Consider the following 22,752-nt stretch of genomic DNA (forward strand, 5'->3'; position numbering starts at 1 on the left):
ATCCAAATTATTCAAATTTTCACCACTACCCCCCAACACACACACACACACACACACACACACCCCACTACTTGTTCTGAGATAGAGAATTCATCTTAAACATGATTAAAATCCCCAGGCAAATTCTATACGAGCCATGAGTGCAATAATATACCTGACCAAGATGATGTGCCTTTTTGCACAATTTCTGGTGATGCTACAAAGGACAGCTAAGTAGACAATGCACACAGCACTGCTGACTATAAGTTCCATCTGACTTCACCTTCACCAGAACCTTCATTGGGAAGTTCTATTCCATTCTCTTAGTTGCATTACAGCCAACAAATCACAAGGCTAGCAAGGAAAAGCCAGAGGCAGGCAGGAAGGGAGACAAAACCAAAAAGGCTGGATAGAGTCCTTTTCGGGTTATCCAAATGCAGGTTGCATTTCTTTGCGCTCGGCACCTGGTATTCGGTGATTCTCCCTCATCCTGTTTCCAACGCTAATAACCTGTCAGTTATCGCATTCTTACATGAATCAGTGTTTTTCTTATATCGTTGCCATCTTTGAGAATTAAATAGATGTCCAGATTATTCTTTAAAAGACATGGTATTTGGGGTCCCATGCTGATATCAAGTACTCTTTGAGGCTTTTTTTGCAAAAGCCCTTATCTGTCTGTAGTGCTGGGGGAGGGACAGCGCATTTCCCAGGTCACCAAAAAGGATGGCTCAGCTGAAGAAGAAAAGCAGCACTATGGAAAGACTCTTTCTGAGACCTGGCATAGCAGATCAGAGAGGATCGCATGGGAGCACAGGGTAGAAGCAAATGGGAGGATCTTCTCTTGTCTTATTCTGCAAGGAAGATGGCCTTCTTCACTTTTTTGAAGGTTTGGTTTGAGTTCGGTGTTTTACAAATGAGAAAGGATGGTACACAAAATGTAACTGACTTACCCGAGGCCACACAGCGAGTCAAGGGCAAAGCTGAGGAAAGAATCCACTGGTCCTCAGTCGGAGTTCAAAGGCGCGCCGCTCCTCTAACTCTAAGCTACAAGCCCACTCTGCCTGTGCACTCTCCTCCCCACCACACAGTGCCCAAGGGCTTCTCAGACCGTAAACACGCTACCCCAACTCGCTCATCTCTGCCCATAATACAAAGGCTGAGAACTGGTGACCTAAGTCCTTAGTTGAATCACCTGAAGAATAAATGATCCTTACCCCAAAGGCCGCTGTATTCTTATTATATGATTTTTGCTTTTAATATATTTAGATTCCTTGCTGGTTTGTATGCATAGGAATAGAGGACATCAATGGCTGAATTACATCATCCTATAAATGGAAATATCCTGAGTACAAAATCCAAGAAATGAGAGTATCTAGGCCTACCAATAGTTTTTCAGGCATTATTCTGTATAAAACACTGGGAGAACCAACCTCTCGTGTACTTTTCCTTTTTCGTCTCCTAGAGTGACGGTCACTGTGCGCACTCTGTCCAAATCAAAGCCCGTGTCGTACTGGTGGAAGTCAGATGTGATCCAGCCCACCCACACGTTAGCAGGCTCTTGTCCAGGAAAGATCCTCACTGAGTAATAGTACTGTGGAGACAGGGGAAGCAAGTGTGGGCAGTGTGATGCAAGACAAAACAAAATGTGGGTGCCAGCTGGGCCTGTGAATTACCCAGCATTTACTTCTTTATTTAAGACCATTCGGCTGAATTAGAACAGCACAGGCAAAGGGGGCTAGCATTCAAAGGTATTATGATCAAACGGTTATAAGTTTCTGCTCTTCTAGAGGATCAAGACCACACACTGGGCAGTTTACAACTGTACATCACTGCAACTCCACAGGCACCCACCCACATATACAGCTCTCTCTCTCTCTCTCTCTCTCTCTCTCTCTCTCTCACACACACACACACACACACATCTCTCTCTCTCTCTCTCACACACACACACACACACATATATACACACACATACACACACAGACACACATACACACATACAGATACACACACACACACATACCCAGACGCATATACACACATACAGATACACACACACACACACATATATACACACAAAGAAATGAAAAAAATTACAGATTATCTGTGAGAACATGACAAATAATGGGAGGTTTGTGCACTCATAGATATGTGTGTGCATATATGTATATAGGAATACATAGGTACGTGTAGTTATATATATATATATATCATATACATACACACACAAGATAGGATCAATCTGTTAGACAGGTAAATTTTCAATTCTTAAGTGTCTGCAAGTTCATGAGAGCTTCACTTTGGTTATGGGCTTCTTTGCATATGTGTGGCTTTACCTTTTTCTCATATGTAACATTCCAAAATCTGAAGTCATTTCTTTGGCTTCTTTGATGCATGAGCATCAAGCTCAAACATGGATGCACCCAGGGACCAGAGAGGCAGCTCAGCAGGTACCAGCACTGGTTGCTCATGCGGAGTACACAGCTTTTGTTCACAATGCTCACAGGGTAGGTTAGAGCTACCTGTAATGCAGTTCCTAGGGATCCAATACCCTTTTCTGCTGTGTGTCCACTATCGCTGCATGCACACCATGTACATATTTGCATACAAGCAAACATTTACACATATAAAATACAAACAAACACCCTTTAAAAAGTAACACAGAATCACTCTACAGCAGATACAGCTATTTTTTTTCCAAGTTGGCATTCTAGATGCATAGTTCTGAAGATTCGAAATGGCAGAGGTCACACATGAAGAGTATGACCTGCTCTCAGACAGTTTGATAAGATCTACTAAATTATATGGACTTTCAAAATCCCAGTGGAATTTTCAAATTTCATCAAGAAATTTGAACATCAGACTAGACATCAAATTCTGAATTATAGATATCCGTAAGGACAGTTACTTTAAATAGTGCTTATGCCTTAACAGACATCACAATACAAGCTTTGCTTCAAAATCTCTATCCCTAAAATAGTTCTAAAAGTACCAGCAAATAATTGCTTTTAAAATGTAATTCAGCTGAGTGTGGTGGCACATGCCTATAATACCAGTACTACAAAGGCTGAGGTAAGAGGATCGAGAGTTCAAGGGCAGCTTTGCCTACAGAGGGAGATATCATCTCAAAAAATGAAACAAGGGCTGGGGACAGTTGGTGGGGTGTTTGCATATCATACAGAAAGCCCTGGATACCATCCCCTAGCACCACAAAACCTGGGAATGGTGGCAAATGCCTATAACCTTAGCACATAAGAGATGGAGGCAGGAGGATCTGGAGTTCAAAGTCATCTTCAACTACAAAGCCAGTTCAAAGCCAGCCTGAGTTCAGTAGACCCTGCCTTACCCCACCCCAGTCTAAAAAACAAAACCAAAATGGAAAAAAAAATGTTTCCAATAACAATATGTCAAAGTCTTTGAGATGGAGTACACAGAGTGCTTCAGGCGCGTACCGTGGATGTCTGCATCAGATACTCATAGTCATCCCGGTCATCAGCAAGCACATCTTCAGTGAGTCTTGCAGAATGGCTTGTGCTATAATCTGGCTTCGTCCTTCTAAGCAGGAATCTGCAACATAGGAGAGGAGGAATAAGCGACAGCAGCATGTTCTGCCCACTTCACATATGAGAACATGAGCCAAAATGTCTTCAGTGAGGCATTCTCCTTCTTCCCAGGGAACATCTGGCGACAGTGGGAGATGGGTTTTGGTTGTCCCAACTTGGAGTGGAATACTCTGACACCTAGCAGGTATATGTGGGGGGAATCACTCAATGCCCTTTTTCATTCCTAGGGGGAATCTCTACAACAACAACAAAAAAAAATGGCCTGACCAGAGTGGTAATAGCACTGCATTTGAGCATCACTGATCAATGCAGAAAGGGATACTACAGCAACTTATATTTACTATTAAAAACAGTATTGACAGCAATGAGCAACCTTCCTAACACTGTGACCCTTTAATCCAGTTCCTTATGTGTGGTAAGCCCCAACCATAAAATTATTTTGTTGCTACTTTACAACTGTAATTTTGCTACTATTATGAATTACTATTATGTAAATATCTGTAGGATACACAATTATGCAACCCCCAAAAGGGTCACAACCCACAAATTCAGAACCACTGACTTAGAGGGATAATCTCAACTAAAAATGTAAATATAGATAAATATGAATAGATGACATTTGGGCTCACAAAGTAGAAAAACTTTTCTGTGTGTGTTATATCCCTCTGTAAAATCTTTTGAGAATGAATAATGAATGAATGAATGGGAGGAAGATGAATACTAAAAATCCTTTACCCTCTTCCCCAGCTTGGGCCACTTGGTAGCCATATAACTTAAAAGCATACTGTAGCTGAGCTCAGTGACTCTCACCTGTAAGGACAGCAATGGGAGGCCAACGCGAGAAGATTGGCATGAGTTCCAGGCCAGTCTGACATACAGACTAAGATTCTATCTCAAAATATCCAAACCAAGGCTAGAGAGATGGCATATTAGGTAAACTGCTTGCCACACAAGCCTGAGAACCTGAGTTCCGGTCATCAGTACCCATGTAAACAGCCAGGTGCAAAAGGCCTAGAACTGGAGGGGCACAGAGACAGGTAGATTCCTGGAGCCCACTGGACAGAAAGACTAGCAGAACTGGCAAGCTCCAGGTTCTGTGAGAGACCTTGCCCCCCAAAATAATGTAGAGAATGAGAAGAGTATTCAACTGGGCATCCTCCTCTGGCCTAAACACACACACACACACACACACACACACACATACACCACACACACACACACACACACACACACACACATATTGAAGTGCAAGTATACCCATACAAATAGAACTAATCACCTTTGCTTTAGACGTGAAGGCTTTTCCTGAGCATAATCTTTATGGTTATTAAACTCTGGCTTCGGGGTTTCTTTGTCCTTGTCAAGGCGGTCAGGCACCAAATGACCGTGAGCTGTCTTCATCAGAACCTCAAAGTCAGAGTCCACATCATAATCTTCCAGATCATTCTTGGGCCCATAGAGGCCTGCACCAGGGAGCCCTCCTGCCACCGTCTTGGAGAAGACCTCAGCACACTCGATGGGCATGCTCAGGCGATAAAACATGATGTCAGTGTTGCTGTTCTGAGAACCAAAGGACTTCTGAGTGACTTTCAGACACGGAGAACTGTCTATGGTGCCATCTATTCTTGTTACCTAGCAGATGAAGGAGTCCATTAGTTTTGAGTGTCAACTTAACACAATGTGGAGTCACTTGAGAAGAGAAAGCATCAAGACAACATTGGCCCATGGGCATTTCTATGAAATGATCTTCACTGGGTGAATTGAGGTGAGAAGACCTGCCCACCACTGGTGGCACTATTTCCTGAGAGTAGAGGTGTATGACCCTCTTGGACTGTCAGAGAGTGGAGAAAGTGAGGTGAGCACATGCATGCATGTAACCACTGCCCTCTCTTCTTAATGGCTGTGATATAACCAACTCTCTCCAATTCCCACCGCTGGGACTCTCCCTCTATGATGAACTGGAACCTGGAACCTGAAGCCTGGAGCTGGGAGCTAAAATAAACTCTTTCCTCCCTATGTTGTGTTTGTCATGATAATTTTATCATGCAACAAGAAACAAAACTAGAACGTCATAGTTCCCATTCTAGTCACCACTGTTAATCTCCTGAATTTAACAATAATCAATGCATTTCACGTGGACAGGCTCTAAAGATGAACCACCCCAAACAGCATTTTGTAGGAGATTGTAAACATAGAGGAACTATGTTGTGGCTATATATTCAGACCTATCTGCCCACAGGTTCCACGTCTATGCTTCACCCAAAGCCCCATGCAGAATATTTGGGGAAAATGCATTTGTACTGAATATGACCACTTCTTTCTCATTAGCAATATAACAAAAGTATTTATATAGCACTTACATTGTATTATATATCATAAGTAATTTAGGAACTTCTGACATTGCATAGGTTGATTTGTGTAGGTTCTGTAGGAATGCTGTCCTTTTGTAGGAGGGACTTGGGCAACTGCAGATGTTGGTATCCGAGGGAAGCATACAATCAATTCCCTGCAGATAAGCTAAGGATAACTATAATAATTTAGTCCTGCCCTAACTCTAAAGACAGGTTGGCCAGTTCATGTCACAGAGTACGCATCCAGATCTATCCAAGCACTTACTGTCAGTGCGCAAAATGATATTTTTTATCAGCAGATAAGCTACTGGATAAAGTGTCCAAGGAGAGATTAATCCTTTCCTTAGACCCATCACTATGAAACACATATCAGTTAGCATTTTAATATCGTCACAATCACTGTTCATGTGGACATTCCTATACATAAAGATTTCCCACTTCTAGTTTTGAGAAAAGTCTTGATTATTAAAGGAAAAGCAAACCTCGATATGTTCATGGTTTGATGGGACCTGGAGGAACTGAGGAAGTCGCTTGCTCAGCCACATGGTGATGTCCCTGTTTGTGTTAACGGCAAATGGCTCATAGCCTTCTTGTAAGCCACAGATGGTGAAATATTTCAAAGTGCTGACGTCCTTCCCGAAGTTCATCCTGCCTACTTGTGCCACCCCAAGGCTACACACAGGGATGAAGCCTGGAACAAAAACAGAAATCACCATCTTCAGCATTTAGTGAGGGATTCTCTTAGCAAGGAATAACAAGCAGATCTCTTCCCAAGTTCTGGCTTGGAGAAAACCATCAACCTAGAAAGAACACAGTGCAACGAAGAAACGGCTGACATTATAAGAGTAGAGGTGTATGATCCCGACATTGTGGTTTACTAACTACAGCCCCTGTAAAAGTCCATTCTTCCACCCGACCTCCAGGAATCTTGGAATGTCCATTCTTACAAGGCCCTCCTCCCCACTGTTTCCACAATCATCAGGTATACATCCTTCTTTCGTTAATGAAAGAGAGGAAGGACCAAGAACCAAGGGGAGTGTGGCCCCCTTTGCCTTGTTCTTCAGCTAGTCAAAGGGCTCAATATATCACAACACCAGACATGGCCAGTGCCATTGGCTTCTTTGTATGTATTCTCAAGGAGAAAATGGCTGGAGGCAAACATTTTAAAAGTTTCTAGGCTAGAAAGATGGCTCAGAAATTAAGAGACATGGGTCCAGTTCTTAGCAACCACATGCAGGCTCACAACCATCTGTAATTCCAGTTTCAGGGCATGCAACACTTAATTTTGGACTTCTTGAGCACACGGTACCATGGTACATATACATGCATGCAGGTAAAATACCTATACAAATTAAAAAAAATAACCAAAAATTTTGAAATGTTCACAGTGACTCTGTTCTTTGAGGAGACTTTCTTTTTCCTCCTGTGATGAGTTAAGACTAAGCCTGAGAAAAATGTATATAAATGCATGTGAGAGAATACATGCATGTATATCTATAGATGTGTGTATATGTATTATGCATAGGTTATATATGCACATACATAGATATAATATGCCCAAGTTATATGAATACATATACACATCACATACATAAACATATGAATTTGCACACATAGCAATGAACAATGGGCAAAAGCTTGATAAGTTAACCTAACAAAAGGCAGAATCAGCTAATCTTTCCATTATTAGATAAGATCAAGATTATCTTAATACTGCTGTTTATTTGAGATCTTTGAGATCTACTGTTGATGATGTTAGATACTATTACTTTTGCAACAGATGTGGGATGTCTCTTCCAAGTGGAAAATACTTTTTATGCTCCTCATTTCTCGCCATAGTGTTCCACATTAATGCTAGGCAGCCAGCACACAGGCAAAGTCTATTGTGGTGCAAAGCACAGCTTAGAGTGTCCAAGTAGGTCACACAGGAAGACAGTGGGCTTCACCCTTTCTTCCTTCTTGGAGGTACTGGAAATATTAGACAATATCTCTGTATCAGAAGACAATAAAAGTTATGTCAAAGACTCCCCATATTAGAAAGCCCATCCTCTGTGCCATAAGACAGTAGTAGACATGTCAGTAAAGGAACTGAAGAGATGGCTCAGAGGTTAAGAGCAGGCACTGTTCTACCAGAAGACCTGAATTCAGTTCACAGCAGTCACATGGGCTGCTCACAACGGCTGTATCTCCAGCTCTGGGGATCTAATCCCCTCTATCTCCAAGAGCACTGGCACACTCATGGCTTACCCACACATAGACATACACACATACAACATAAAAATATAATAAAATAAATCTTAAAATAAGAATGCTCAGTGTTTCCCCTGTCTCTTTCTGAAGGTATGGCTGTGCAGTGGTGCTGCCACTAAGGAAAGGGGAGGACACATCCAGCTGAGCACCATGAAGTGTAAATTAGCAGTTTGTGGTTAAATGTGAATCAGCTGCAGCTGTGCCTGGCAGCTCATGCTCCAGCAGTCAGAAAGTTGTTGCAAATAAGGGTCCCCAAGGAATCAAAGGGACGGACGGGATAAATCTAACAGAAGGGAGACACTTGAACTTCATGCATGCCAATTAGGAAGTGTAAGCCACCATCTGACACCACTGAGGAGACAATGAGACAGAGTCAGCTCCTTGGTCAACGGGCATTTATTTATTTCAGATCACTGTGCTTGTAGAAGAATTATCAGCTGAAAAAATGCTGGGGACTTGAAAGTATCTCCATGGGCGACTTCTGAGTGTTAATTGTACTTCTCTGACTTTTTTTTGTACAATTAAAATAGCTTAACTTTTAAAATTAAGTTTAATGATACATACAAAAAGTTACATATGGAAAAAGACATTAAATCTGAATAAAGATTCAGAAGTCTACATTGTTTTAATTATATATATGTATATATACATATATATGTATATATATGATGGGAATAATATCTAAATTTTGAAAGTTTATTCTTCAATGGTTCATTCATATATAAGAAAATATTCATAGACATGCATTTCACAAAGCAAGCACTCTTGTTTCCAGGCAAGAAGACACCAGAATGTTTATTCAAAAACTTCTTTTTAGAAAGACTTTTAACACTTCTTGGTCTCTCTTTTCATGTCCCTTGACAAATTTCTCCCATCAAATGTGTGTTTTCTTAGGAAAGCAAGGGACAGTTTCCATCACAAATACTTCACTTGCTAAAACATCACATGGCGTCATCCTTTCCAGGAAGAAATGTGTTGGAGTGAGAGGGATACAATGACTCGCATGGTATGTCCTTCAAGTCTAACACTCAGTGCTCTGTGTGGTGAGCCCCATGCGAGAACTCTGCACAAGAAACCCTGCTTAACCCTCTGAACAGGTGTGAGATTTATGTGGGACATGTTGCTCATATTCATTGAGAAACCACACGTTTCTTTATTTGACAAATACCAGCTGCCATGTGCCAAAAACTAGAAATAAAGTTGACTAACACAGAGATACCAGCCCCAAACTGCTCACCATCTACTGCGGGGTCAAAAAGATGTAGAAAAAGGTTAACCAAATACCATAGTATCTTTCCAAGAAGATGAGGTATTTGGACCAGAGGAAGGATGGAAAAGGACAGTTCAATAACATCTCAGAACTGTTAGTATCTAAGAGCAGGCCATTCAGGCAGTCAGTTCTGTGGAAACATTGACAAGTCTGACACTCAGCTGACTTGGCTCTAAGTTTTAGCTCCACTCAAAATAGCTACTGGACTCTTTGCATGTTGCATATAGTCTACGATTTAATCCCTTTTCCTTTAATACTTACATGATAAGAATAAGTTTAATAATTAAAGATTTATTGTAAAGAACAAATCTTGAAAAAAAAGCCACCAACAGCAACAACAGAATCAGATTAGCCAGATCCAACATCTTTCCATCTCAAAGAACTTCTATACATTTAGAACAGCCATACTGAAGCATGGAGCTTCACACGAATTTCACACTTCCACTATCAAATGGATTTTCTGTTTTTATCTACCACAAAATGATGAGAAATGCATAACAGATTTGAACTGAGAGAAACAATTAACTTTATATCCTCTTTAATGACTCACGTGTTTATTACCTACAATCTGTCCTTCCCCATCACCTAATACTTTCCCTTTCTTGCTTGTTCTCCTTTCTACATGTAATACTGTACCCTCATAATATATTATAGACCAGGATCTGCCAAGAGGGAGAATATGCAATTGTCTGCTTTCTGAAAACAAATTTCATTTTTTCTTTGGCACCGAATAGCATTCCATTTTAAGCATGTACTGGGTTTTCATAATCTGTCCTCTCTTGATGAATCGGCAAGATTGAGTTCCATCTCTTTGCTATAGCAAAAAGTGCAGTAACAAACATGGATTATGGTTTTAAAGTAACATTTTAAAGTAAAGTATGTCTACAACTTATCATGGAAGTTCACTGAATTTAATTTCAGATTGAAAAAGAAGTGGAAATCAATCTACCCATAGTAAAAGAATGATTGTCTTTGATATATATATATATATATACCATATATATATATATATATTAAATATGGCAGACATTGAAATTCATCTTATAACTCAAAAAAGCTAAGTTAGAGGGTAGGGAGATACCTCAGTCACTAAAGCAACTGCTGCCCAAACATAAAAACCAGAATTTAGACAATGGCCATCCATATAAGAAAACCAGGAAAGCCAGGTGTGGATAAACATGTCTGTAAGCCACCTAGCACTGTAGGGGCTGGAAAAAAACAACATGACAGATGCTAGAGCCAATTGGGCAGCCAGTCAGAGAAGTCAGTGAGCTCTGGATTCAGTGAGAAAGCCTTCCTCAAATGATAAGGCAGAGAGCAATAGTGGAAGATACCCAATGTCAATCTTCAGCTTCCATAAACACCTGCAGACACACACACACACACACACACACACACACACACACACAGACATACACACACAGACATATACACACACACTAGACACAAAACAGGAAAGAACAATAAAACTAATTAACAATGTTAAAATGCAGTCATTTTAGGTGGCACACACAAGAATGACTACATTATTTCTTATGCTGTTTTAGAGCTAACATTACTCAAGGAGTTGGTAAAGATAATTAAATTCCATTAAAATGTTTATGCTTTAGAACAGCATTTATAATAAGCTTAAAAGAGATTTTATTAATAACATCCTTTCAATTCTTTATGAAGGAGAGAAATATACCAAACATTAAATTTCTCTTTATTTTATATAATTTTATAAAATGTTTATTTTTAATATTATATGTATATGTGTATGTTTGCATAAATTTATGTGTTGCAAATGTGTCCAGATGTCCCCTGAGATCAGAACAGAAGAGGGTGTCAGATCCCTTAGAACTAAAGATACAGCATGGTGAGTCACCTACAAATATAAGGTTGTGGATGCTGGGAACTGAACACAGGTCTTCTTCAACAGAAGTAAGTACTCTTATTCAATGAGCCATCTCTCTAGTGCACTTCTATATAATTTATTCATATAAATTATAGAACATGTGAATATAGGTTCTTTTTTCATCAAATTCATACTAATAGATTTAATATATGCATATATGTATATGTGTGTATGATACACACACATATATATACATAATTTAACATAGCTGTAATGCAAATAAAACTTTATTTACTAAAGCAGATGGTGGACAGGGACTTGGTACAAAGCTAACTTTGCTAATCCAAAGTTATATATAATATAACATAATATAATATAATATAACATAATATAATATGATATAATATATAATATATATGATATACTTCCAAAGAAGGTCATCCTTCCAATGGCTCTTAGCACAATTAATGCAGATGAGCTCAACTGATTATATCAGTCTGAGCCCACGCCCCAATCTGTTCACATAGTGTGTATGTGTGTGTATACATATGTATGTATGTATATATATATATATATATATATATATATATATTCTTATAGTGAAGTTGCTTCTTGTAGTAAAGGACAGATGACTTTGACAAGCTTTTACTTTCTGGTGCAAGCCTCTGTCCCCACAGCAGAGATGATGATGAGCACACAAGCACAGCCTAGAATATGACAGTTCCCAAGATGTGAGTCAAAACACAGCTATAAAAACCTATAGCTCAAGCTATAACCAAAGGAAGCTAGAACAGACCATAAACACTTCCCAAGAATTAGCAAATACCACACTCTTTAACCTTCCTGAAATAAAGACAGGAATCCACATATACAATGCCAGCAAGGTAGACCAAAATTTTTATTTCATATAAATCTAAATTGGGGGTTAGAAGAAAAGGAAAGCTAATGCTCCCTTGTGGTCGACGGTGTGCTGATAATTTGTGACCATCTTCCCATGCATAATTTAATATTTACCCCATTTTTCCTAGTAATATAACAGTCAAGTTATTAAGTTATTTGTATGGGGTCTAACAATTAAGAGAATGTCATAAATTATGTGCTAATTAGTATTAATGCTGTATTAGGTTTCATTGCAGAATTTGTTTTTAACTGAGTCTCTCCTCCTTTTTTATACACCCTCCTAACACCCTATGTCCTTCCAGCCCCAGTACCCTCCTTTTGGGCTTCATGTCTCATGTGTTCTATGACCCTCAAAACTTCCCTAGCCATGGTTCTTCTTGTTTCAGACCTATATAGAACCAGATCCATGTTCATACATATGCACATATTCAAACATTAAAAACTAGGACCCACGTATTAGAAAGAACATGTCATTTGTCTTTCTGAGTCTGGGGGAATTTTTAGTTCTATCAGTTTTCTTGAAGAATTCATGTTTTTACCTCAGAATCAAATCCCATTGTGTATATAGGCCATATTTTCACTATACATGCATCAGCTGATGGACATCTAGGCTGACTCCATTTTCTGGCTATTGTGAACAGAGCAGCAATGAATGTATGGGAACATGCATGCCTGTAGTCAGACAGAAAATATCTTGAGCATCTCCCCAGCGATAAAGCTGGCTTACATGGTAGTTCTTCATTTAATGTTATGCAAAATCTCCACACTGGTTTCTATATGGTAGAATCCACACACTGAGTGGTACTTAAAAGTGTCAACCTCCTCAACAAACTTTGATCTATAGGAAGAAGAGACCTGGTTTTAGTCATCTCTGTCACCCCAGACTCTGGGAGAAGGTCTGAGCCATGTTAGATTCTCATTCTTCTTTTGTGAAGTTAATGGACAAAAAAAAAAAATGCTGTAAACCACTGATGAACCAGGAGTATCCGGAATGAAAATGCTATGGGAGGCCATGCCACTGGCCACCATGTGTTTCGTCTTAGGCACAGACATATCCACCTCATCAAAACCCTATCTATGCGAGATAGATGTCATTTCTGCTGAGATAATTTCAGTGCCTGATCAGATCAGCCTCATGGCACCTAGCAATTTATAGCTGCAACTCGTATGCCCACTCGCCCTAAAACGACCACTGGGGCTGGCCATGCCTCAGAACAAACCGCGGCATGGCACTGCAAACACAAATGACAGGAGAATTCCATGGCGCTTACCATCACCAACGTCAAAGTCCTTGAAAGCCAGCTCGGAGCCTGAGTCATCCAGCAGGATCTCGCCATTCAGAGTGAACATCATGGTATGTTCGTTCATATCAACCATACAGCCCACGACATCACCTGCTTGCCAAGAGCGCCCGTAGTGTTCATTGCCCTGGTGCCACCGCTGGGCCTGTGGGAGGTGGAAGAGTTCCTTGTCACAGTCAGACAGATGAACAGCAGTAGGGTGATCTCAGTCATGGGATAGAGGGAAGTCTGGGAACTCTAAATCCCTAATGCAAACAGAGGGTGGGGGATCACGAACAAACCAAATGATACTCCAAGCTTCTGAGAGTTAATCTAACCATATGTACAATGCACTTTTATAGCTTACTTTTACAAACTATAATGAATGCTTCCCATGATATGGGTTACTCCCATTGTACAAGCAAGAGCTGGCATCATGCTGGGTACCAACCACTGGGAAAAACCAACAACAAAACATTCTCATGTTTGCCTCTCTCAAAATATGATTCCTCTTTTTGGGACCACTGTCGATACCACTTAAACAAGAATGGGATTCTGGAAACTTCTCTAATCCTTCTTAACATCAGAAAAGCTTCAAATCACACCTAAAAATACTCTGAAAATATCTGTGAAAATAACAAGTCCCAAACCAAACAGGGATACCATCCCATTTATATACAAAGCAAAATGTCTATTATAAACACAGTTGGATACGGAATTTCAACAAATGTGATTTTGGAATACACTAATTTATAGGAACAAAATTACTCATAGGAGTTATTTTGTCACATAAATCCTTTCAATTTATTTATAAGTATCACCTTCATTGTGATTTGCTATATAATATGTTATCACACTTGTATAAAATACTGATAAAATTATTCTTGATGTAACATGTTGTTTTTAAATTTTTCAACTGAATTTGCATCAAAAGACATTACAGTTCAGAGTTCTCCTCGCATCTCTATTGTCTCCTTGCCCCAACTGTGTCTCCAAGGCTGACGTCTTTTCTTGTCTATGGGTTGTTGGGTGAAGAGGGAACTTTAATTTCTAAAGGTTGTGTCTTGCTATGGTTCACTATGTCTGATCACCAAAGCAAGAATGAAACCAAAGATGCCTTGTTTATTGGCTTAGTCAAGGTCCCCCTATATGAAGCCCAGGTTGGCTCTGAACTCCGGCCTCGGCTTCCTTGGTGCTGGGATTAAAGTATGCACCACCATACTGGCTTTCTGACCACTTCTGAAAGACAAGGAAGACTTGTCTCTTTGACAACTTTTTGGCAAACTTCACTGTCTCTGTAGGGCAGGGAAAGTCCTGAGATGACGACAAGGATATATTCAAAGTCTGCTGTGTAACTAGCAAGGAACTGCTGGGATCCATGCAAGCAGGGTAGGTCAGGGCTCAGCAAAGCTACTCACCTTAAAGCCATCAAAAGCAAAGGCACGTTCATCAGAACCCAGCTCTAGATCGGGCTGGCAGCCTGGCCTGCTCCAGCCCACCCGCATGTCTCCAGCTGTGACTGCCTCAAATTCAAAGTACCAGCGCCCAGCCTTCACTGCGTAGGTCTTCTCGGCCCTGAAGATGCGGAACCTCTCCCCAGTGCCGCTGCTCACCTCGGCTCTCGCGGCTGTGGGTTCGAGAGACTGGAGATCATTGGGTGGGAAGTTGAGAGAAAAGCAGGGCTTGACCTAAACTCAATCATAAAACCTACAGGGAGGACTGCTACCCCACCCCACCCCATCTCCTGCTCCACCATCTGCCCTCAGGCCTCTCACGTAGAAGCATCTGGTAAAGCAGAAAGCCAGGCAGAGTTTCCAGGGTAGCTGGGGAGTAACTCAGTGACTGACATCACAGGTGAGCTTTCCCCCTTGTGCCCCTTTCATAGAACGAAAGCCAGTAAGGCCTAGTTGCTTAGTTCATGTGGTTCAGAAAGAGGAGACGACATGAACCTGAAGTCAGTTGGGAAAAAAATATATTAAAATAAATAAACCGTCCTGCAAATAAATAAATAATAAGCGTGTAACTGGCCTGCCTGTGCCTCTCCCTTTGGCTACCACACTATTTAAATAGTGGCTCACCAGACATGGGAGTACCCCAATCTCCTCCTAGGGAAAGAAAAAGCTAAAGTTCTTGGGATGGCGAGAACATCTATCTGGGAGAAAGATATAGAACTTGCCCTGGGATCCTGTGGGAGAGACTGGACTGAGAGGATGTTGGGGGAGGGGAGGTGGTCACCTTCCTGGCCTTCTATTGAAATCTTACCCTGAAGACAGGTGTTGACAAGGGACTAGGGTTGGGGAGGAGGGCTGGAACTATTTGTCCCTCCCCCCAGTGTGGCTGCACTAACCCAATCTCTCATTTCTGCTTTTTACATGAATTTGGGTTGTTTAATAGGTTTATCAAGGACAGGTGGCTAAACTACCCTGTGGTGCATAGGCTGGGACCCCAACTCTACTGAAAAGTAGACATTTCTGGGTAAGGAACCAGAAAAGCAGAGGGAGGAAGGGTGAATGTTTTAAGAGCGGAGAATGACGGCCGATGACTGATGTCCACTACAGGGAAGCTAACAGGTTCTGGGTCAGCATGCAGGCGTTTTCCATTCTCCCACACTTTCAACAGAGGCTGCGACACCGACAAGTGTGTCTAAAGATGGGGCAGAGACACAGGTCCAGATCCAACCCAATGCATGCAAATGGGAAAATGCATGTTTGAATATTCTATACCCACGACGTCCAGGAGGGGGTGCTATCTGCCACCTGTGGGTATTGTGCACTTAAAATGTTGTTTATGTCACTGAGACTCAATTCACTTTTCTCGATTTGAGGCATGTCGCAGGTGTGCACCATACTGAAGTAGGCTCCAAAGAATATGTGCTATCCTTTCTTTGGAGATGGATATGCATATTTAAATGTTTGTTATTTTGTATGTGTATATATGTTTGTGTGTCTATGTGTTTGCCTGTGCGTATGCATGTGTGTGTGTGCTTGTGTAGTTGTGTAGTATGAGACTGACAGAACCAAGCAAGGAACCACAGGCCACCTAGACACCTGATACCTACAGCCCGAGTAACCCTGAGAAGGCACAACCCACATTATTCTCAGGGAACTGAACTGAAGAACTGGTCCACTAAACAGAGGAAGAAGTTAAAGAAAGCCATCACCCCTAGTTAAGCCTTGAGCTGGGACCCAAGGAACAAACTGCGGTGTCTTCAGGAATGTGACACAATGCGTAGCAAACAGACGAAAGGAGCTCTCTCTTCCCACTCAGCTGCTGGCAGCTGGCATGGAGTTGGCAGATGCCAGACAAACAGCAGCTTTCATCTATTGCCACGTAAAGCATTGGGCAACGTTTACACATAATAAAAGTCGAGAGGAAATGACCAAATGAAACGACAAAAGTCACTAAAGCTGAGTGTGGTGATAACGCTGCACACCTGTAACCACAGCACTTAGGAGATAGAAAAGGCGCTCGAAGCTAGCTGAGCTACATGAGACCTTGTCTCAAAAAGGAAACAAGCAGGCAGAGCTTGGTGGTGAATGCTTTTAATTCCAGCAGGGGGGGAAGACAGAGGCAGGTGGATCTCCATGAGTTCCAGGTCAGCTAGGGTTACTCAGTAAGACCCTGTCTTATAAATAAAATAAAATAAATAAAACAATCTAGATAAGCTCCAGAGGTCAACAGTAAAGACGCAATTCACTCATAAGTAGTGGGTAGAACACAGACGTGAAATAAAGCAAGAGGAAAAACATTGGCTGTCACGTCAGGTGACTCCTAATATGGGCTGGGTTAACACACTACTCCACAGCTGTTTATGAGTGATGAGGTAGGTGGGAGTTACAGACACAGTGCTAGAGCACAGCACAGTGCCGGCTCGGTGTTCACTAGCTAACCCACATTTCTGAGCACGGCAGACAAATGTCTTTAGTTGTGCACCCACTGTTGAGCCTAATGGGCTCCTACCGAGAGTACCTGATCTGCAGATAACCTGCTTAACCTCAGTGGATCACAAAATAAAATGAAGAGACATGAATGAAGGGCTGGAGGGAGGTACAGGGGGAGGAGGGAGGTACGGCGTGGGGAGGAGGGGGGTACGGGGCTGGGAGGGAGGTACAGGGGGAGGAGGGAGGTACGGGGTGGGGAGGAGGGGGGTACGGGGCTGGGAGGGAGGTACAGGGGGAGGAGGGAGGTACAAAAGAGGTGGAGTGTGGTCAATATGTATTGTGTACATTCAGGAAGTGGTCTGAAAACTAATTAATTAGAAACATTCCAGTCTATTGCTGAATAAGCAGATTTCTGAGGAAAAACCTCAGATTGTGATAACTAAAGCAGCCTCCTCTGTGAACGCATTAGTCACCCTTGTGGCAAGAGTCAATATAAACCAGGAAAAGCCAAACAAAATTAAGAATTCAAATGTTGAGTACTCGGGAAACTGATGCTGGAGGATTGTCACAAGTTCGAGCCCAGCTTGGACTACAATCAGTTCCAGCCACACCTTAAGATACTGAGAGCCTGCCTGAAGAAATGCTCGTGTATCCTGAGGAACTGCTTACCAGCCCTTCCTTAAATTGTGGCTGCAGCCACTCTAAACTAATCTAAGGGACCTAGAACATGAACTGTGACGTTCACACTCAGGACTTGTTTCTGGTAGTTTCCTGTGTTTTAGTTAAATAAAATCTAAGTGTCACTGATAAATTCAACTCTTGCTTTTCCAAAGGATGAAATATTTCTTTCTCTAGTTAACTAACCAAGCAATCTGAAACTTTGGTGTGTGTTGTAGCAGCAAACACCTGAGCACAGACACCTGCACAGGACCCCAGCAGGAGCCAGGGAACAGCGACTCTATAAGACACAGAGCTCCATTCCAAGTAGAAAAGCCCCACAGAGGGCTTGATCACAGACAATTGGCATGTCACTCTAACTTGTGAGTTTAACAAATGATGTTTATATTAAAAATAAATAATATTTGACATAAAAAAACGAGCCCTGTAGCAGGAACCTTTCTCCTGTACATGACCAAACCTATTGGAACTTGAATCAAGAAAGCTGGGAAATAGATCTGATCCAAGACTATGCTTCCTGGACCCCCAGAGCTGGCACGGAACAGCTGGTGATAGACTGAGGGTAAAGTCTGGTGTTCTATTCTAATGTCCGGTTTCTCACCAGCACACAGGTTTAGGGGCCACCGACCGCTAGAGGGCAGTGAGAACCTAACTACGTATGAAAATGACACATTCCACCCAGAAGCAAGGACGGCAGCTTTAGTTTTTAAAAATCTTACACATTATCTAGAACGTGCCAGGTGCATTTACATCATACTTTAAAAATAATTGGTACCAAACCAGCCACCCTTTCAACTTCCTGGCATTACATTTAATAAAGTAATTCAAATCTTGACAAAAATCTTGTAATGAATAAGAACACATTCTACTTTCAGATGTTTTAATCCATCATCGAGAATACTCCGAAGGTACCACAGCTCATATACTGACTGCGAGTTTCATTCAGAATGTGGGAACATTCCCCTGGAAAATGGGGAATAAATTACAGCTATACCCAATTTACACAGCGTTAGGCTCAATTTTAGCAACGTTTTCTGCTTTTAATGTGTTCAGATGTATGCCACAGCGGAAGGGAATGTTACCTTATTGTTATTAAAGTGGGGGTAGCATGCCACCGTGCACGCGCAGAAGTCAGAGGCAGCTCTGGGAAGTCTGTTCTCTCCTGTGAACCTGTGTTCCAGGGATCAGACTCTGGTCTTCAGGCTTGCACAGGGCGTGTTTTCACCCATGAGCTACCTCTAGGGCCACAAATTAATGTTTTTAATTTTATCTTAAGAAATAACCAGACTTACTTGGTCTTATACCTTGAAATCTTTCACACCTTTTATTTTCTGCTTTAGAAAAATCAGGGTTTTTTTTTTCCCAAAGGCTTCTCAGCCAGGCCCTCCACCTCCCAGCATCCTCCCCCTCCAATCTGTCCCCTCTCCGTTACCATAGTTATATTTCTATGGTAAACTGGGAAAGCATAGCAAGCTCCTGCCTGACAACTTCCTGGGGCTGGTACTCCCTGCTCAAATGTCTCCACAGTTCTTAGCTAGGTTTTCATATATTCCATGTTTTGCCTTAATCATGCTCCCGTCTTCCATGGCTGCTCCCTCCTGACCTGTTCCCTATATTTAGCCCACGGATAGAACCATCACCTGGGTCTTTTCATATAACCATACTTACATATTCTCTGTTAGAAAATGTACAATTGCTGACATTTTGATCCACTCAGTATCTACCTCAGAAAGCAATGCCTCCCCTAAACGATACCTCATGTGGTGAATTAATCTTTTGCACCTACTTTCTGTAATGTGTAACTGAATCTTTACTATGAGGGGAGCATGTTATTAGGCCCAAGGTTATAACCGTACATGAGAAATGATCTCACCTTCTATTGCAGCACAATACAACCCGTGCCTCATGGGTCAGTCACTACTCATGTGACTTCAGTAAGACAGGTTGTCAATCAACTATTTCTTTGTGTGTTTCTATGTATTCACATGTAGATGTGCACACATTGGGGATTCAAGAATGTGTGCATGCATGTAAAGCTCTGATATTTCCGTTAGGTGAATCCCTTTATAACTCTATTTTCTGACACAGGCCATCACGCTGAACATGGAGCTCTCTGATTCAGTTAAACGAGCTGGCTCCAAGCTTCTGGGATCCACCTGTCTCCACCTCTGGGCAGTATAGTGGCTATAGTCATGTGCTGAAATGCTTGCCTGTTCATGTGGGTTCTGAGAACCATACTCAGATTCTCATGCTTGTGTGGCAAGTACAGCATTGACTGAGCAAGCTTCCAGGATGTCAATCAACTGGTAACGCTTCAGTTTCTAAATTCTTGTGAGATGAGTCAGTGCCTGATCACTGTTTCTCCTCTCTTTTTTCAGTTCCATGTATGAATATTTCCATTTGCAAAATCATTAAGTTCCCTCTATTCTTTGTCCTTTTTTTGTTTTGGACCTTTTTTTGCTTTTTGTTTTTGTTGTTGTTGCTTTGGTTTTTTTTCAGGACAGGGTTTCTCTGTGTAGCCTTGGCTGTCCTTAAACTTACTAAGCTAGGCCGGCTTCAAACTCACTGAGATCCTCCTGCCTCTGCCTCCCAAGTGCTGAAATTAAAGGTGTGTGCTGCCACCACCCGGCTCCCCTTTTCCACATTTGTGTATATTTGTGTGTGAGAGAGTGTGTGTGCGCCACAGTCCACATGCAGCAGTCTGTCCCCTCTTCCACCATATGGGTCCCAGGTACTGGACTCAAGTCATGAGTCTTGGAAGCAAGAACAGAACTTTTTACTGCTGGGTCATCTCACTGGCCCCAGTCTCTTCTTTCCTTCTTCTCTTCCTAACATATACAGTATTCTGCATTTCATGATCTTCTGCCTTACAGTCTTCTCCCTACCTGCTCGGTTAGTCCCAACTCCAGACCAGTTCGCTGCTCTGCTGAGCTTGCTGGAAAACATACACACACACACACACACACACACACACTGTCTCTACCTTTAAACAGACCATGAATGTTTCTATAGAATCTTACATTTGTACTCTTCATGCTAACCTTTGCTGCTGAATGCCATCACCAGAGGAAAGAATGCATACAGTTCTCTGCTCCATAGATCAAGGAGACACTAGCAGCATTTATTCCTCCCAAAGTCCCGAGATGTAATCTAAGGTGATGGCAATCCTTGGAGCGTGGACTCAATTAAAAAGACCAATGTACACACAGGAAGTTTAGTGATCTTTTTAACATGTCCATCCTCTGGCCCCTTCTCAAGATCCAAGATACACTGAAAGTCAACAGCCCCTCTAACACAGTGAGAAACCAGTTACCCACAAGTTTCTGGAGCAAGCACAACAGGGCCCGAACACCTCCAAAGGCCAATTTAGAGATAACTGTCAAGATTTTACCTCCAGATCCTTCTTCAGATAAATCCCAACTCCAAATTTTTCTGTATTTAACCTGACTTAAAAGATAGCTCAATACAAATATGCTTCTCCATGGGGACAGGTGTTAAAGCCAGCAGGGGCAATTCTTCCACATTGCAACTGCTCAAGGTAGCAGTAATGATGAGATTTAAAAAAAAAAAAAACAGCTGAACAAACAACCTGACAGACACCCAGGAAGAAGATGCCCACAGCAGATTGTATGGGGAAAAGAACTCTCGTTTTCCTAGAAATCTACAAAGTTATGCTTATATTCCTGGCTATGCATATAATTCAGGAAAGATTTGAAAACTTCCACCTGGCCTTATCTATAAAAGACCTTGAGGCTGTGCAAAAGCAGCAAAGAAATGCTAAGGTGGAATTATAAACCCCTTGGAACGATGCTAGAAGCACAACCCAACAGGCAGGTGCAGCCTCTCCCCAGACAGATACTTCAGGAAGCCTTGGTCACTTAGCAGCTGACCACTAAGTAAATGAACAGGTATTTAAGAGGCCATATGGGACAAACACAGAGTCTACAAAATTAGCTCAGAAAAAATCTTTAAGAAAACAGTAGCAATATACATAATAATTAAGTTCAGAGTTGTCACAGTGTGTTATTTAAAATGTCCAGCTTCTAACAAAAGTTCTAAGGTATGCAGAGACCACAACCATATACAGGGATAAAAGAAACAGGCAACAGAAATTGACTCTAAGGGAGGTTGGGTCCTAAAGAAACACTAATCAACCACTTCAAAAAAGTTTAAGAAAGCAAAGAAAGTGTGTGAAAGAACCAAATAACAGTCTAAGACTTAGCAAGACGCCCAGCTGGCCAAATGTGGGGTCTACAGCTCAGTGGTAGAGAACTTGAGAGTATGATTCAGTCTCCAGTGCCAGCAAAAACAAGAACTTGACAACCATTGAAGTGGAGCGGTAAGGTTGTATTAGCAATAAATTCTATACACATTAGAATAGTGATAAGGGGACCCATGGACAACTTTATGCCCATAAAGATGGCATGTTCAATTGTGCAGGTGGATTTATCAGTAAACATAATCAAATTCTTCTAAAAAACCGCCTCCAGGATCAGAGGATTTCAGTGAAAAGCTGGGAAAGCCTCCTATCAGAAAGGACAAACCAGAAACAAAACAGACAGTTCTTTCAGCAGAGGGGTGGACAAAAGAGGGGCAATTCCTGCTATCCATCATAAAGCCGGCTTTACATTCTATCAAAACACAAGAAAGGCATTACAGGAGATGTTTGTGCTAAAATTCCTTATGAAGATAGATGCAAAGGTTCTAAACCAATTATTAGCAAACATTTTAGCTGTGCACATGAAAAGGAGATCATTTATCAG

At 41.6% G+C, this 22,752-nt stretch overlaps 1 protein-coding gene across 1 annotated transcript in view; it reads right to left on the reverse strand.

Annotated features, from left to right (window-relative positions):
- Positions 1 to 22,752, reverse strand: part of Ryr2 (ryanodine receptor 2) — a 387,717-nt gene that overhangs the window by 187,587 nt on the left and 177,378 nt on the right. Inside the window, exons 28-33 of the mRNA XM_038334286.1 lie at positions 14,849 to 15,057; positions 13,422 to 13,596; positions 6,376 to 6,584; positions 4,822 to 5,174; positions 3,432 to 3,546; positions 1,410 to 1,570 (exon numbers count right to left, since the gene is read on the reverse strand). Coding sequence (XP_038190214.1) covers positions 1,410 to 1,570; positions 3,432 to 3,546; positions 4,822 to 5,174; positions 6,376 to 6,584; positions 13,422 to 13,596; positions 14,849 to 15,057 — 1,222 coding nt within the window. The remainder of the gene's footprint in view (positions 1 to 1,409; positions 1,571 to 3,431; positions 3,547 to 4,821; positions 5,175 to 6,375; positions 6,585 to 13,421; positions 13,597 to 14,848; positions 15,058 to 22,752) is intronic.

The sequence above is a fragment of the Arvicola amphibius genome, chromosome 6, assembly GCF_903992535.2.
Source record: "Arvicola amphibius chromosome 6, mArvAmp1.2, whole genome shotgun sequence".
Taxonomy (NCBI): domain Eukaryota; kingdom Metazoa; phylum Chordata; class Mammalia; order Rodentia; family Cricetidae; genus Arvicola; species Arvicola amphibius.